Genomic DNA, 18,682 nt, shown 5'->3' on the forward strand with positions numbered 1-18,682 from the left:
CTTTACTAAAAGTTGTGAGTTTTTATACTCATCATAAGTAACTTTTTGTGCTGACCGTGAGGTTGCTAAATAGGTAGCAATTGGTTACATTTACTAGGGCACGTCATTTTCAATTTTTATTTACAATTTTTTTCAATTAAAGGGTACCCTAATTTGGCCGAAATATTGTCGTGCTCTCAAAATACCAAATCGTCTATCATCATCCCAATCGAGATTTCATAAATTCGGTTCATTGCCTCAATACATTCTGCAAACTCAACCCAATTTATGTTACAAAGACTTCAAAGTTTCTGAACGGGGACGGAATTCGTTCGTGAAACGCAGCAGAAATATTTAAGATGCCCTTCATCACCCGTTAATTCGAATTTCTTTCCACCACAATTTTTCCAATGACATCGGCTATTTACAGAACGAGTCCGTGTTACCAACGCACTTCAAGCATCAGTGGTACTATAAGTAGGGTTCTGAAATTGACAGTGTGTAATATACACCGTAATACACTGTAAAAAAAACAATTTCTCATAAAATAGTACTCTAAGTCACCAGCTGTTGACTGTGATCACTTTTGCTTGAAGTGCGTTGGTGTAACAAATTTATCGAGCACGTTGCATGTTTGTCACTACATAAACTCGGTTATTTCCTTTTGTGAAATACGAATTGCGTTATATGAAGTGATTGAATGAGCAGTAGTATGAATTTTCCGGATATTATGAGGTTTACAAGGACTTATTGGTATAAAGTTCGAAACAAAAATAGGAACAGAAATATTAGTGTAAAAACGTTGGCTTTCAAATGTGTGTTTGCGAGTGAAACTTCAATGGGTATTTCGATCAACTTAATCTATATTTATGAATTGAATTGAAGCAATAATGAAAAGGAGTAAAGAAGCGGAAGAAATGACAAGAAATCGAAAAATGACTAGAAATATGGCAATGACCTCGAAAATAACTAGAATATGGAATTGACTAAAAATGTGGAAAGGGCAGGGAAAGGGACTGAAAGGGACTGAAATCGTGGAATGGACTGAAATCGTGGAATGGACTGAAATCGGGAAATTACTTGAAAAAAGCAAAATCGGTCCTTGTAATCGAGATCGAGAATTGATTGAAAAACTAGAAAATCGCTTAGCGAAATTTTTAACAAAAGTTACCCTAATCTATTTATCCAGAACAATTCAATAATTCAATGTGAAATCTCGACTTACACACTGCGCTATTGAGCTGTATATTGAAATGATTAAAATGTAGGAAAATAGAAAAACAAAATTTCATTGAACTGTAATTAGTGATCAAACGAAAATCTAAGCTCGCTTCGCTCGCGATTCCAAGTTTTCAAAATGACATTCATCAACTTACGTCATTTCGGAAGCAGAAATAGAGCAGATGAGGCGACATAACTACACGGTCAATATCGTCAGGAACGATATTATCGTTTTTTGGACGATAGTATCATTTTTTAGACGATAGTATCGTCCAAAAAAATTTCATCCAGGACGATAATATCGTCTAAAATTATAAATTTTAAAATATTTTCAGGACGATATTATCGTTTAAAAAAACGATAATATCGTTTTTAAACGATAATATCGTTTTTTTGGACGATACTATCGTTTTTTTGATGATACTATCGTCTAAAAAACGTCCTGTATGAAAATATCCGCTGGACGATATTATCGTTATTTTCTTTTTCTGAACAAATTTATCGTTATTTTGGACGATATTATCGTCCTGGGCGATAATTTTTGGGACGATAATATCGTTCTGGACGATAGTATCGTCCAGAACGATAATATCGTTTTTATTTAATTTATTTTTTTAAATTTGAGATGATAATATCGTCCAGGACGATAATATCGTTTTTAATTTATTTAAAATAAAAATTCTAGACGATAATATCGTCCTGGGCGATTTTATCGTTCTGGATGGTTGTTGAAGACGAAACACAAAATCTTGTAGATAAACACCTTTTTATAGACGGCAAATATATTTTAAAAATTGGTTCATTTGGTTCTGTAAATTTAAATTTTATATAGAAAAATTACACAGACTAATTATGAGACGATGCGAGAAAAAAAAATTAACTCCTAAGTTCCGACACCGTTCCGGCGCCCGGCTCGCATTGCGGCCCTCCGCTTCGCTCCGGGGCAATGGGCCGGATCGCTCGGCGTGTTAAAACGCTTTTTATGTACAATCAAAGTTGGTATTCATTTCGTAAAAAGATGAATTATTTAGGGACGAACTAAACGCCTTTTTTAAACACTGATGTGTAGGTGATTTCCTCTGACAATTGTTTTTCGATATTTTGGAAGAGAATTCGGTTCTTGCTGCACCTCTGAGTAAAATTGAGTCCTGGACAATATTACCACCCAAAACTAAACGATAATATCGTCCTGGGCGATATTATCGTTTTTTTAAACGATAATATCGTCCTGGACGATATTATCGTTTAAGAAAACGATAATATCGCCCAGGACGATATTATCGATTTGGACGATATTATCGTACAGAAAACGAAAATATCCATTAGATTTTCTAGAACGGTAATATCGTCCAGAAAACGATACTATCGTCCAGACAATATTTTAGAATTTTTCAATTTAGACGATATTATCGTCCTGGATGAAAATTTTTTGGGCGATAATATCGTTTTTTTGGACGATAGTATCGTTTTTTAGACGATAGTATCGTCCAAAAAAACGATAATATCGTTCCTGACGATATTGACGGTGTGGAAATGTCCCGCCACCATAGAGCAGCTGTAATCAATACATTTTTTCCTCTGAACTCGCTGCATTTCAAGAAACAACAACAGACTTCAAACATCTGGACATTTACTAGCCATTTTTTGTTCCCTTGTTTCGCTCGCGCTATTTTTCCTTATAAATACATTTTCATTCGCCCAAAAGGCATAAGATGATTCACATATCCATAGGTATGTTGCGTCAGTCATGTTGAAATTAAATATTCTTTACCGGGTAATCCCAACATTTTTACTAAGAAATCCCAGTATTATCACCGGGAAATCCCAACACTTCCGTATACCGGGAAGACAACATTATTTGCACACGCGCTCAATGAGTACCCTAACATATATCTGATTCCCCTCGAACAGTGATAGGGGTAGATTCTGCATCTCCACACAAATTTTAATAATTTGCAGAAAAAAAGGGAGGAGGAAGGATCCTTTTTTTTAAGTCGTCATTTCATTCCACAATTTTTGCTCGACAATGTCACAACATAAAATCCTATTAGCCTGTCAGATGTGCTGCCAAAATAAACGGTAACATTTTTAAATATAAACGTGTTCCAAATGCGACAAGTCTCAAAGAATTCCTTTTGTTCTATCATCATGTCGTACATGATTTCACCAGTTTTTCCACATTGATTATCAAATTGTTGTGTTTTTGATGGCATGTTGCCAACAAAACACATCTACAACATTGTGCTCTGTATAAAACCCTTTCAATAATTTAAACTTTATTCGCAAATTGAGCTTGTTTCAACCACCTCATTTTTATTGTATCTGAAGCGGTTGAATTTATGTTTCTGTTAATCGGATATATTCAAGCAGGTCTTTCACTTTCGTCTATTTTCAGAAACGAAGAAATATTTTTAGAAAATGAATCATCAAATCATCAACTTTCCTTTTTTGGTTAAGCTTTTGTTTCGCAAGTTTACCGCCATTAATGACTCATGACATTGTTTGTTATATTACAGGTATTCCGGAAATCATTCACCGCCTATTATACCATTTACGATGTGACCAACGAGTAAGTTTCTATTTTGCAAGAGAAAAATGACACGATTTCGTGGTTTTTTGTTCCTCCAATAAATCTTTACCTGTCCCAATATAGAAACAATAAACCGCAATCAATCATGAAATCATTTAGGAAAACGAAAATCAAATCCTTTAATCCGACTCATAAATCAAAATCTCCATATAAAACCGACAATATCCGAAAATAAACCCAAAATAACTAGAGAAAAGAATAGAGAACTTCCCCTCTTCTGTGTGGTATAAATAGACCGAATAGTACGAGCAACCAAAAAAAAAAAAAAAGAAAACGAATCGGTATCTGTGATGTATGCCTAATAATAATTTATTACAGTCATCATATGCCTGTGCAGTTAAAGGATTCACCGAAAACTCAAAGAACAAGACTTCAATACGCCTCCTGGTTAGGCAATACAACATCATTGATTATCGTTGTCGACAATGATATGTACGTTAAGCAATCACCATCTGACGAAGAAGATATTCGCATCACATATTCTGGACTACCTGATCTCGTTTACAACGGTGTACCTGACTGGCTGTATCAAGGTACATTGGTTTATTGAATTGACTTCGATATTAAAACATTTAATTTTTATTCCGTCAACCGTAAGAGTTTGAAAGGCGCTCTCGTAATACGATAGTCTCGTATTGCATTTCTGTTCATGGGAGATGCGGGAAAACATGAAAAGTAAACCCTTCAAAGACCATTAAACACTCAAATTATGACAGCAACAACTTTCACATCGTTAACTATTTACAAAAAATTATTTCATCTAAAGGAAGTTATCGCTCAAAAATGATGACCGATATGTCAAATGGAAGGTATGGACGAAACTAATCAGAAAATCTTTAGTATTTGAAAATTGGGTTTGTGGGACAGTAGTCAGGAAGACAGCGGATTTCCTCTTTTTGTGCAATTTTCTCACTTAAAATAATTGATGTGAAAGTTGTGTTGTCACAATTTGAGTGTTTAAAGTTCTTTGAAGGGAATTCTTTTCCTGTTTTCCCGCATCTCTATAGTATTTCCGTGAAAAATCGCACACAAAGTAAAAGTTTTATCAATAAAATTGTGTAGAGCTCTCTAGATGCAGGAGATGGGAAATAATTTTCTTCTTATTCATTCTATCCGTTTGGAATGATGACTCCATTTATCATCCATATCCGATATGAAACTTTTCTTTTTTGCTTCATTTCATTTTTCGTTTGCCGCGTCAAGCGACAGCCGCTGTTACAGTATGTATCGCATAATTTTACAAAATTATGTTAAATTCAGCGAGTTCGATTTCCTGGTTTGTATGAATCTGTTACAACAATTCGAAAATATGCACTGACCATTTCCGTCTCCGTGTGTTGGCTCCGTGCAAATTTGTAAATTTATTCGAGCCTACACAACGTTCGTGGTTATTGTACGCTGATATTTCCGCTTATTCTAAATAAATGCGAGAAAAAAAATCCTTCGAGGCATGTAGGTTGCATAGACTCGCAGTCATAACATGTATCGCTGGATGGTAGAATTTATAATTAAATTTATATCCACGCGACATGACCGATTATAATATGAATCGTTATTTTGGCAGCTAGAATATGCAAGCCAGTGAAAAGTTCCTGGCAATTATTTTCTGCATTGGAGCATTGGAGCGTGTTATTAATTTTTCTCGATTTTTTCCGTATTTACTTTGCCGGCGGGAAAATTTGAAGCCCTTTCGTATCGTTTCGATCGATCGGAATCTTACTGAAAATGTCTAAATTGCTCGGGAGTGCATTCCATTGGTCCGCAGATGTTTTTATATGAGCGTGTACATTGCAATTGCGAATATGATGTGCGTTCACAATGCAAACCCATTTCTGACTCAAATTATTTTTTATTGATTTAACAGAGGAAATATATTCAACGCCTGAAGCCATATGGAGTTCACAGGATGGCTCACACATTATGTATGCATCATTTAATGATACCAACGTTGGTATGATGACATATCCATGGTTCGAATCAGGTGCTGTAATCGCTGCCGGCGGTGTCGGCAGCGGAAGTACATTTCCGGAAACAAGAAGTGTTCGTTATCCGACACCAGGCACCGTCAATCCCGATTCACGTTTATGGGTGGTGGATTTAACGAATACCAGTGATATTCAGCGTTGGCAAGTGACGCCACCGATTGCCTTGGATGGACAGTAGGTATTTTTTTTGTTGAGTTGGAACATTAGCATTAGCAATATGTTTGGGGCGGCCTTGTCTTAACAAACGAACTTTCGGAAGGTATCGTTAAAGGAACATGTTGATAATGTGGGGTGTGTGTATGATATGTCAGTTTTGATTGAATTTAATTGAATCCCCTGTTACACCATGAAATCCCAATTGATATTCTGATAACAGAGCTAATAAAATCATGAATAATTTTGCGTGATTCGAAATTTATTCATTTTCGTATTAGCATTTAATTTACATGTAGACAGGGTCCTGTACACACACAATGTAAACGATATTTTGTTTCATTTAGTTCGAACAACAAACATTTTTCATAAATTTTCAATTTATGCACTTAGTACGGATCGTTTGTGTGGTAGGCAAATGTCGGATCGTTTTTAGCATCAATGAATGCAAATTACCAGGTATGGTATAATGTCACCGCGGAGAACATAACAATTTGGATAACGGACTCAAACGCACCCATTTTCATATTATTTTGACATAAAGAATGAATGCGTTCAAGATAAATCGACCGATTTTGAAGTATCGGCCATTCCTGGTTATTTACATTCATTATTTTACAGAGGGCATTTTTGTAATTTGATGATCGATCATGCTATGTCCAGTAGCATACTACCTTCCAATCAAACATTTCATGTCCTGTCGATTTGTTCTCTCGGTGTATCACAAAACACATTAAAGTTAGCTTTTGTGATTTAACCAATTACAAACATATTGAGCTTATCAAAAGAAAACTACAAGCCAGAAAGACGCAAACCTCTGGTATTAGACCATGCACGAAAAAGTGTAAATGTGTAAAGTTTCGATCCTTTTGTTATCCCATCAAACAGTCGTTTTCCACCTATATGCCATAAAATCAATGAATTGAAGCTCAAACATTGTATTTATGTTTATATCCTTGACCGACATTACACTTACATCGATTCGGTGAACGAGTCAAAACAGTCCGAACTATTATATATCGGCAAGACATATGCTTCCTGGAAAATTACAGTAAAATGCTTTTCTTCGTAGTGGATTTAATTTTTGGATAATATCATGCTGGAAATGGATTTCCTTCTACCGAAAACTTGTTGCATTTCCAGTTTCATATTATTATACTCGTTTTTGTGTCGACAAGGAATTGTTCGTCGAAATTGGGAAAATTATGGGGGGAAAAAAATGTCCAAATTAATTAGGGGTATTTTGGGTCATTTGTACCCAATTAATTCGTATAATTGCTAGATATATACGCTAGCCTTGTCGGTAATATATTGGGTAGTTTAATTAAAAAAAAGCGTAGAACAAACACGTATTCAATATATACAACACGAATTCAACAAATACGCCGGACTTAATCTTCCATATTCAGTTTAGTGAGAAAACGAGCCATCAGAACAGTCGGAGCGTTTGCTGCGACTGAGCCCCGTACGAACCCTAGTACGTGACCCTAGTGCGTCTGTCACCCTACTTTGACCGTAGACCTATTGCACCCGTAAACGTAGTTGAAGTCAAATTATTATGAAATGTGTACATCTTAGAAATTGCGCATAGCGCAATTATGAAGCCCGTACGACGTTCCTTTCAAATGTAACACAAATTTCAAGTTGACCTAAAATTTTAATTTATTGAGAGGCCTAAGGCCAAGTTACGGCCTTAGTCCAACGACCCAAATTTATTTTTTTTCCAACAGTATTCTATTCGGCCTTCGATTACCTTTTAAATGAAAAAAAAATTAGGAAAATCGGATGAAATTTACTCGAGTTATATGCAAAATACACTTAGGGCCGAGTAGCGGCCTTAGTCCCAGGACCCAAATTTATTTATTTTTTCAACAACATTCTATTTGGCGTTCGATTACCTTTCAAATGAAAAATAAATTAGGAAAATCGGATCAAATTTACTCGAGTTATTTGCAAAACACACTTAGGGCCGTGGAGCGGCCTTAGTCCTAGGACCCAAATTTTAAATTTTTTCCACAACATTCTATTCGGTATTCAATTACCTTTCATATAAGACAAAAACTAGCAAAATTGGATGATATTTACTCGATCTATACGCAAAATACACTTAGGACCGAGGAGTGGCCTCAGTCCAAGGACCCAAATTTAAAACGTTTTTCTCACCACATTCTATTCGGTATTCAATTACCTTTCATATAAGACAAAAACTAGCAAAATTGGATGAGATTTAATCGATTTATATGCAAAATACACTTAGGACCGAGGAGCGGCCTCAGTCCAAGGACCCAAATTTAAAACGTTTTTCGCCACATTATATTCGGGCTTCGATTACCTTTCAAATGAAACAAAAATTACGAAAAAAGGATGAAATTTACTCGAGTTATATGCAAAATACACTTAGGGCCGAGTAGCCTTTCACTTCTGGGGCCCTAACTCACGGTCCATTCACCCGATTTTAATAAACTTTTTTTTCCTGGATCGGTATCGAAAATACCTATCTTTTGCCGTTTCATTTGCATTTCCATCGTTTTTTTTTGCCGTAAATATCCCCAAAAGACCTTAAAGCACTTAGGCGGCCCTAACTCACGAAGGGCCGACCCAAATATGCCCATCTTCGAACTTAGCCTCACTATTTTGACTATCTTTCAGGGAAAAAAATTTTTGTAATCGGATTTGATTTACTCAAGATATCGACGTGACGGACAGACAGACGGACAGACGGACAGACATAATTTTTATTGCGGATTCGTTATCTATGAACATAGGCAAACACTTTGCCCTTACCGTCTGCTTCGAATTCCATCAATTACACACGGCATCGTAATCCTATAAGCCCCTTTGTACTTCGTACGGGGCTAAAAATAAAAATATTTTGATACTCAACAGCGTCCATACTACGAACCGTGACACATAAGATAATGTGCAAGAAAAACATAAGCAACTATAAATACAAAGATGCTACACATAGTTCAGTTCTTTCCACATACAATGTTATTAGTCTCAACGAACACTTTGGGTATGTTATTTATGGAAAAAGTTTTCCCTTTTCCAAAAAAAAAAATAGTTTGCAAAGAGTGCAATTACCACCATCGATACGTAATCAAGTATCAGAGAAACTCTTTATCATACGACATAAATACTGTATCTAATCAAGTTGAATTTTTCTTCATTTAGTAAAACACAAAAATCTACTTTTGCCGAAAAAAAAAACAACTTTCGGTTAATACAAAGTAATTCTATATCCATCCATGGCTATATCATATATCTGTGTAGATGGTTCGAAAGCCGAAAACGACCACTGAACGTAGAAAAACGGCCACAACACTTATTTCATTTTTACTGCCGCAAAGAGTTGTGCTTACAGTTTGACCACAATGATTTATATGGCAAAAGTATTTTAAAGGCATCATTATGGTAGGGACGCTTTTACAGACGCCATAGAAAGTAAAAAAAATACAAATTAGAGTAATTTTGTGTATCTGTCTGCTGTAGATGGTACATTGAAACAATAATTTGTATTCCTTTGTGTCCTTTGTAATATATCCACAGTAAATTGACGGGGAGATTTACATTTTTAGCTGTACTGGAGATGGTTTTTTATAGAAAACATAATAAGAGGTTACTCGGCTGGTAGACAGAACCTATCTTAAGAGTGATATCGCCAAAACTTGAACCAATTTTGGTGAAAATAAATACAATGGTTCGGCGATCCAGGCAAGCTATAGCTCGTTTGAATCGTCTTTCAATTCTAAGAAATAGGGATCTTTTAGTTTTTCTGTTAGTTTCCCATTTTCGGAGTGAACACGTGAAAAGTCATAGCATGTCAAGGGGTGGTGAAAACAGTTTTTTTGTGATAGCTCAAGATAGACATGTTTCTAAAAGTTGAAAATTTGTAGGAATATAGGCCTTTGGCAGACCTTCATAAAGAGTATAATCATCGGTATGGGCCGCCACCGGTTCTAGACTTATGACTCAAAATATGGTCAATGTTTGGTCAGTGCTACTGGCTTGCAACAGAATTTATCTGCGGAACTGACTATATGGTGTTGTAGCTGGACTTACCCTCTTTCATTCGACGTATAAAAAACCCCAGATAAATTCTGTTGCAAGCCATAAAGTTAGTTGAAGTAAAATGTCGCTCCAGGAGACCCATATTTTTCAGTGTTTTCAAGACCAATGATCGCGCGGTTCAGGACAATTTCGAGCTGAACATGTAATTTTGATTTAAGTCATAAGTCTAGAACGGGTGGCGGCCCATACCGATGATTATACTCTTTATGAAGGTCTGCCAAAGGCCTATATTCCTACAAATTTTCTACTTTTAGAAACAAGTCTATCTTGAGCTATCACAAAAAAACTGTTTTCACCACCCCTTGACATGCTATGACTTTTCACGTGTTCACTCCGAAAATGGGAAATTAACAGAAAAACTAAAAGATCCCTATTTCTTAGAATTGAAAGACGATTCAAACGAGCTATAGCTTGCCTGGATCGCCGAACCATTGTTTTCAAATTGGTTCAAGTTTTGGCGATATCACTCTTAAGGGAATTAATTTCTAAAAGTTCCTTATTTTTGTATCACCTTTTGTCCTTTCCCTAAAAATACGATACATCGAATTCCCTTCGTTGTTTTTATGGTCTTTTCAGTAGTTTTTCATATTCATAACTGATTACATTTTATGAGATTCACTAGTAACCAGAATCAGTCAAAAACTCTCAAAAACGTAAAATTGACGCAAGTCCCTGCGTATGCTTCTAAAACAATTCTGCTTTTGCTAAAAATTAAAGCGACAAAATTCTTCGAAAAAAAAAATTACAAAAATTTTGCTGACTCACTTCCATTTAATCCACAAAAAAAAATAGTTTTACCGAAATAATTAGGCTACGCACCTAAAAATTTTGTAAACTAATTACGAAAATTAGATCTGCACGAACTCCAGGGCGTTTAAGTACTCGTGAGGTATAGAAAATTTTTTTTGGTAAAAATGGTATTACAGTGAACGACATCTCAAATGTCTCACTGTCATTTTTTTCAGAGAATGTCATTGTGAATTTGCAATGACACAATAAAATTCTCAGAAAAATTTGACAGTGAGACATTTGAGATGTCGTTCACTGTAAATTTATTTAATCCATTTAATCCATTTATTCCACTTTACACCAAAAACTTCTAAAAGTGGAATTTTACCGAGGGGTGACTCACTTCTAGAATTCTAGATTAAATGGATTAAATGGTATTTAATGGATTAAATGGATTAAATGGAATAAAAATTGGATTAAATAGGAAAAAAGTTCATTTTACCAAATACTGTAAAAGACTTAAAAATTGTTGATTTTGATCGAACCACGTACTACAAATCATACTACAATGTTAAAAAGCGAAAAAATCCACTTTTAGGAGTTTTTGGTGAAAAGTGGATTAAATGTATTAAATGGATTAAATGGATTAAATAAATTTAATACCATTTTTAACAAAAAATTTTTTCCTATACCTCACGAGTACTTAAACGAGCTGGGGATCGTGCAAATCTATTTTTCGCAATTACTTTACAAATTTTTCAGGTGGGTAGCCTAATTATTTCGATAAAACTGAATTTTTTTTTTAGATTAAATGGATTAAATGGATTAAATAAAAGTGCGTCACTCCTCGAATTTTACGCTTTTTAACGTAGTAGTATGAGTTGTAGTACGTCGTTCAATCAGAATCAACCATTTTTAAGATTTTTAAAGTATTTGGTAAAACTAAGTTTTTTACTATTTAATCCATTTAATCCAATTTTTATTCCATTTAATCCATTAAATCCATTAAATCCATTAAATCCATTAAATCCATTAAATCCATTTAATCCATTTAATCCATTGAATCCATTTAATCCATTTAATCTAGAAGTGAGTCACCCCTCGGTCGCAGATGATTCAACTTTTTTCCGTTTTATATTGTTTCAGAATGTTTTTTTTCCTTATTTTGACAATTTTCTGAATTTCTGAATTTCCTCAACATCCGCCACTTGTGAGCTTGTGACGCAAAATTGTTTTGGTAACTTTTTTTTCTAGAATTTTCTTGGTAAAATTTCTGTTTTTACAATTTTTGCGTACAAGCAAAGAATGCGTCACCTACAGCGCCATCTCTTGTTCTGGTAGTATGCACAGGGACTTGGGTCACTTTTACTCTTTTGAGTGTTTTTGGCCAAATCTCAACCTACAATAACGTGTGATAGGGTGATAGCTCGTTGAACTCGTACGGACGCGAAGTTTTTTTTTAAAGCTAATTTGGAGTCATATGTAATTGAATTGACGAACTTCAATATTTGCTGTATCTATGGTTCCGCAAGGTACGACAAAAAAAAATTGAACTTGTTTCGGGAACTTTAAACACAATTTTTAGGGAATTACGGAAATTCACTAAAATGAGCTCTGTTGTAGAATTCATGAAAATGAGTCAGAAAGGAAGCAATTCGAAGGCAACACTACTCAACCGATTTTTATAAACTTTTTTTTCGTGAAAGCTAGAGGCTCAAAAAATCAGAAATATTTCTAGGTTTCAGGGATAAAAGTTTATGAAAATCAGTTTCCCAATTGTTTCCGTAAAGTAACTAGTTTTTGTCCTTACAACCATATTCTCGAATGACGACATCAATTTATGGATTCGGGTTGCTTTCTGGGTCAACAGAAAATTAATTTTTGTGGCATATTAAGCTAATGCTAATGGATCTTTCATGATTTTTGATTATTGTTGTAATTCAAAGCATTTCTTTAAAAATTTTCAGGGAATTTTATGTCACCTCAGTTAGTTGGGTTCAAGGAAATCACCAAATATCCGTTGTATATATGACAAGATCCCAAAATCTGAGCATTATTTCATCGTGTTTCTCGCCAAATTGGACATGCATTGAGGTAAGTGTTTTGATCCACAAACCCAAGAGAAAGAACAAAACAAACAACTAACAATGAAACATTGCAAATACCTATCCCGTGTCTTTATCTTTTATCACCAGAAAATTAAGTCAATTTCATTCAACGATTTCAACCTCCATAAAAAACCACTGTAATGCCAATACATATCACCCCTTAATGTAAAGTCCATCTACATTTCCATAAACAATCAATTTCTTATATCAAATAGCTCATTTCCCCCGAGAACAACATTTTTCCATTTAACCAATTTAAATATTTCCCTCCCAACCCTACAATTTATCTATCAAAATGTCTAATATAAATGTATTATATGTGCGGTGTATAATAAAAACAGACACATTCGGAACGTGCACCTGAGGATGAATGGTTAGATATTTTACCACATCCGGTCTTCTCACCGGATGGCGATAGTTTTTTATTGCTGGCTAGCATACAAGAAACTGGCACCGAACATTTCACTCATATCAAACACGTTACGATAACACAACAAAGGATTTCTGTTATTTCACATGGTCGATACGAGGTAAGATAAGCGCTTTAAATTATTTTCTATTTTAGATATTGTGGTGGGTCTGGGTCTGGGTGGTACTTTATATATTTGGGAATGTATATTTTCGGTACACCCCCGATATACGTATAAGGTCTACACACATTCAGTGTGTGGCAACTGTGTGCTATAATCGCAGTTCAGTAGGTTCAGACAATGTCGACCTGTGTGAATGGTAGAACAGGAAATTCACTTTATCGCTATTGTATAATCTCAATAGTTCATATGCTGAAGGTGAACCGATAAAATGAAATGCGACGAAGGAATCTACTATAGGCAATAAGACGGAAATTTTCACAATTTGCGAAAACATAAAATACAAAGGAGTTGTTATACCAGCTGAGGGAAAAGTTTATTATCAAAAAATGAACATTTTGCGAACAGATATGAAACTTACATTATATTGTACGTTTGTGGCACACACACATAACTGTGATAGTAGATCTTAGAGATTTAGTGCTCTGGCGCGTTACATGTAATGTATAAAATGGAAAGGAATTTTATGTCCACATTTTCTTGATTGGGTATTACACCTATGTTTGCTATATGCACTGTCTACTGTAAATGTCGCCATCGCGGTGAAATTAACAGACATAATTTCTTTTCGTTTTTACGTAAATCGTTGCGTAGTGTGACACAATTTACATAAATTATTTGTATGAATTTGCGACAATGTTTTTCGTTTCTCTGTAGTCTGGTGCTCGTTGATAGAAATGCACTACAGTGAACGACATCTCAATTGTCTCACTGTCATTTTTTTCAGAGAATGTCATTGTGAATTTGCAATGACACAATAAAATTCTCAGAAAAATTTGACAGTGAGACATTTGAGATGTCGTTTACTGTAATAGATTTACCTTTTTGTTTTTTTTTTTCGTTCACAATCGTCCAAGATCTCAAGTCACACAAGCTCAAAAAATCCTATAAATCAACATTTTGACCACTGGCAGTGCGATTGCATTCCAAAATTTATGTGCCAACTAAACACATAGAAAATGCTAATGGCATATTGAATTAAACAGTTTTAGTAACCGAGAAATGTTTATATTTGGAGTCGAGACAAATAGAAGCATTGAATAGCTCAAGAAAAAGTCTGAAATTGGTTGCAGGATTTGCAGAAAATTAACCTGTCGCATACGGCAAGCAAAATAACAGTTTTACTATTCGAACTATTACTTCATTTGATCGAAGATTTTCAGATAATAGTTTCAGAAATCTTTTACTTCATTTGTTTTGAACATGTTTTTTGCTATATAAGACATCATTAGTCAGACCTTTTCAGTAGTTAACATATACCCGAAAGAGAGTGATGAACCTGGTTTGAGTCTAAATGTCAAAAATCTTTTAAAATGTGTTAAGAGTGATATCGCCAAAACTTGAACCAATTTGAAAACAATGATTCGGCGATCCAGGCAAGCTATAGCTCGTTAGAATCGTCTTTCAATTCTAAGAAATAGGGATCTTTTAGTTTTTCTGTTAGTTTCCCATTTTCGGAGTCGTGAAAAGTCATAGCGTGTCAAGGGGTGGTGAAAACAGTTTTTTTGTGATAGCTCAAGATAGACTTGTTTCTAAAAGTTGAAAATTTGTAGGAATATAGGCCTTTCGCAGACCTTCATAAAGAGTATAATCATCGGTATGGGCCGCCACCCGTTCTAGACTTATGACTCAAAATATGGTCAATGTTTGGTCAGTGCTACTGGCTTGCAACAGAATTTATCCGCGGAACTGACTATAGGGTGTTGTAGCTGGACTTACCCTCTTTTATTCCACATATAAAAAACCCCAGATAAATTCTGTTGCAAGACCAATGATCGCGCGGTTCAGGACAATTTCGAGCTGAACATGTAATTTTGATTTAGTTTATTTCATTCCCATCGCTCCAGCCTGTTTGAAGACCAAAAACAAGTTGAAAACACTGAAAAATATGGGTCTCCTGGAGCGACATTTTACTTCAACTAACTTTATGGCTTGCAACAGAATTTATCTGGGGTTTTTTATACGTGGAATGAAAGAGGGTAAGTCCAGCTACAACACCCTGTAGTCAGTTCCGCGGATAAATTCTGTTGCAAGCCAGTAGCACTGACCAAACATTGACCATATTTATTTGTCATAAGTCTAGAACGGGTGGCGGCCCATACCGATGATTATACTCTTTATGAAGGTCTGCCAAAGGCCTATATTCCTACAGATTTTCAACTTTTAGAAACATGTCTATCTTGAGCTATCACAAAAAAACTGTTTTCACCACCCCTTGCCATGCTATGACTTTTCAAGAGTTCACTCCGAAAATGGGAAACTAACAGAAAAACTAAAAGATCCCTATTTCTTAGAATTGAAAGACTATTCTAACGAGCTATAGCTTGCCTGGATCGCCGAACCATTGTATTTATTTTCACCAAAATTGGTTCAAGTTTTGGCGATATCACTCTTAATGAATTTTCAGTCTGCATACTTTTCAATCATCTATTTCTATGTTATTTTTGTATAATTTTGCATACTGAGTTTCCACAGTAACAAAATATGTCTTTGCTAGCTGTCAAAAGTGTATTTGTTAACTGACATTTATCAAAGACTCAAACCACGTTCCCCCCTCCTAAATGGATACATGTTAACTACTTTGTCGTTTATTATTGCTGTCGTTGTCGATAACAGATGACGGCCGTCTGCAACAGGTTAAATAATATTCCTCTTTTGAAAGGATGGTTATGATTTGTTATGATTAAGGTTAGCTCGTTTAGTATGTCTTTATTGTGTAGGTGAAAGCGCGGGTTTTCAGGAAGTATAATGTACCAATGTACGTGTGCCAACTTTTAGAAATGAAAAATCAAAACCGACCGCTGGACGAACAATTGATGATAGAACAATTTCCTTGCTCTATCGTAAAAGTAATCCACTACTGGCACTACTGTCATCAGTTTCGCAAACCTCATAAATCAATGTGTGGCAAATGCAAATTAAACTTGAAAATGAAAACTAATTGGAAGTAATTTTGGCAAATGTTCTTTCGCCTTTCCCTATCCAATTTCGTACGTTTTCAATGAATTCCACCCACTCCTCTTTGCATGGACGTCATTCGTAATCGACAGCCTCTATTTGACGGCTTGATTTGGTAAAGTTCATTACCCTATCCAATACCCATAATGCAATTCGACTAAATTTATTGCATGAAATTTGCTTCAGGATTTTTGTTGGTATGAGTGATTTGATTGACCTTTCCTGTGATAGTATTGAGTCAAAAGAATAAGAGTCAATTTTTGGTTTGCAGCTGCTGCGGGCTTTGAACTATCCGGGGCTATTTTAAAAATCGGTTTTTCAAATATTTCTCAAATTTCTCAAAAACAATAGTTCTGAAAGTTTTTCAAAATTTCGAAAAAAATAGTTCCTTTCTAATCTGAAATGACCTACCAAATTTCAAAAGGATTTTTAAAGGCTCGTTTAAACTACCACAAAATCACTTCTTCAATCGAGACAATATATTCGTTGTCCTTATCTAACCACTCAAGGAGATCCGTATTAAACCGTAATGATCATCAATCATTCTTTAAGAATTTAAGGCCTAAGACCATAGCTTGTTTTTACGGAAATCAACCGAAATTCCAATTTTCAGAAATCATAATGGGTACCAAGTGATATCTTTAATGAAAAGTGAGACATAAAGTTACCACATGGTACCCATTCCGATTTTTCGGAGTTGTTATATCTCTCAATTTTTAGACGCTCAAGGACATACCATTCGTAAGTATAGGTAGCAATCGAACGCACTATCCTTTAAAGTGAGATTTACACGCAAGTCTGACTTCATGATGCTATTTTTTATAAATTGTTAGCGCCTCCCTCCTCTGTATGGCGTCAAAAAATTCTATTTTACAGCTATTCTCAATGAAACAGATCAGAGTGGTATTTAGGTCAATGTGACAAATTTCAAAATTATGGAATTGAGAAGGAGAATATCGACGGGATATTGATCCGGATTTTGGTGTCTCAAATCTCATACCAATATATTGTTGACGAAGTAGAGTAGGGGAGTTCAAATAGAACAGAGCATCACTCTACTATTGAATTATTTCGCTGCTATTTAACTGAGTGAAGATATCAAATCATTTTACGATGACACATTTCTCAATTCTGGCAATGGGCCTAAACTCCCCATTTTATGTTACTTATTTTTCGTTGTTTTTACAACTACAAAACGTTTAAAGAATTAATCCAAACATTTCCCGACTATACCGTTTCCGTTCTTACTGTTATCGTTTTTAGTTTTATTAACACATAAAATGCTACTTTGGCGGGGCTATATAAAACATTTTTACGATGCGTGAACTACGTGAGTATTACCATAGCGTAGACAATGATTGCGTCAGTATTCTTGTTCATGAACAGTGCAAGAAATTGGTAGCAATTGAACCTGGATAAGACATAGATATTACCAACACGTTCGTTAACGTTTTTCTATTGATTTATCTTCGTTTTCTCTATTGTTTTTCTCATTATCTTTATTTGTAGCAAGTAGCTGTTACGAATGGCAGACATCAGGTGAGAATGTCTGTGTGCGTGCGTGCAACGTCGATCTTGCATTTTCAAATATTTTTTTCAGTTTTATTAAGCTAAACTTCATTTAAAAACAAATGAGGGATTGTTTTGAAAACCAGCCGACCGAAATTGGACGCATTTTCCAGTGGAATTTTTTATATGCGCCCAGAAAGGTATTCCGTCCTAGAAGCCAAAACCACTTTTAAAACGAGCCATCAGAACAGTCGGAGCGTACGTGACCCTAGTGCGTCTGTCACCCTACTTTGACCGTAAGCCTATGCGCCGGTTAAAGTAGTTAAAGTAAAATTATTATGTAATGTGTACATCTTAGAAATTGCGCATAGCGCAATTACGAAGCCACGTACGACGTTCCTTTCAAATAAAACAAAAATTTCAAATAGCCCTAAAATTTTAATTTATTGAGTATAAATACACATAGGGCCTAGTATCGGTCTCAGTCCGAGGATCCAATTTTTTTTTTTTTCAACTACATTCTATTCGGCCTTTGATTACCTTCCAAATGAAACAAAAAATACGGAAAACGGATGAAATTTGCTCGAGTTATATGTAAAATACACATAGGGCCCTAGTAGCGGCCTTAGTCCGAGGACCCAAATTTTTTTTTTTTTTCAACAACATTCTATTCGGCCTTTGATTACCTTCCAAATGACACAAAAATTACGAAAAACGAATGAAATTTACTCGAGTTCAATGTAAAATACACATAGGGCCCTAGTAGCGGCCTTAGTCCGAGGACCCAAA

At 35.2% G+C, this 18,682-nt stretch overlaps 1 protein-coding gene across 3 annotated transcripts in view; it reads left to right on the plus strand.

Annotated features, from left to right (window-relative positions):
• The window catches only part of LOC119072744 (dipeptidyl peptidase 4), a 124,318-nt gene that overhangs the window by 87,706 nt on the left and 17,930 nt on the right, over positions 1 to 18,682 (plus strand). For 2 of the 3 annotated variants that reach the window (XM_037178027.1, XM_037178028.1), the window contains exons 8-13: positions 3,717 to 3,769; positions 4,109 to 4,323; positions 5,655 to 5,949; positions 12,696 to 12,822; positions 13,178 to 13,366; positions 17,894 to 17,923. In XM_037178027.1, the coding sequence (XP_037033922.1) occupies positions 3,717 to 3,769; positions 4,109 to 4,323; positions 5,655 to 5,949; positions 12,696 to 12,822; positions 13,178 to 13,366; positions 17,894 to 17,923 (909 nt within the window). The remainder of the gene's footprint in view (positions 1 to 3,716; positions 3,770 to 4,108; positions 4,324 to 5,654; positions 5,950 to 12,695; positions 12,823 to 13,177; positions 13,367 to 17,893; positions 17,924 to 18,682) is intronic. The other variant, XM_037178029.1, reaches the window with a different exon arrangement.

This window comes from Bradysia coprophila (genome assembly GCF_014529535.1).
Source record: "Bradysia coprophila strain Holo2 chromosome IV unlocalized genomic scaffold, BU_Bcop_v1 contig_84, whole genome shotgun sequence".
NCBI lineage: Eukaryota > Metazoa > Arthropoda > Insecta > Diptera > Sciaridae > Bradysia > Bradysia coprophila.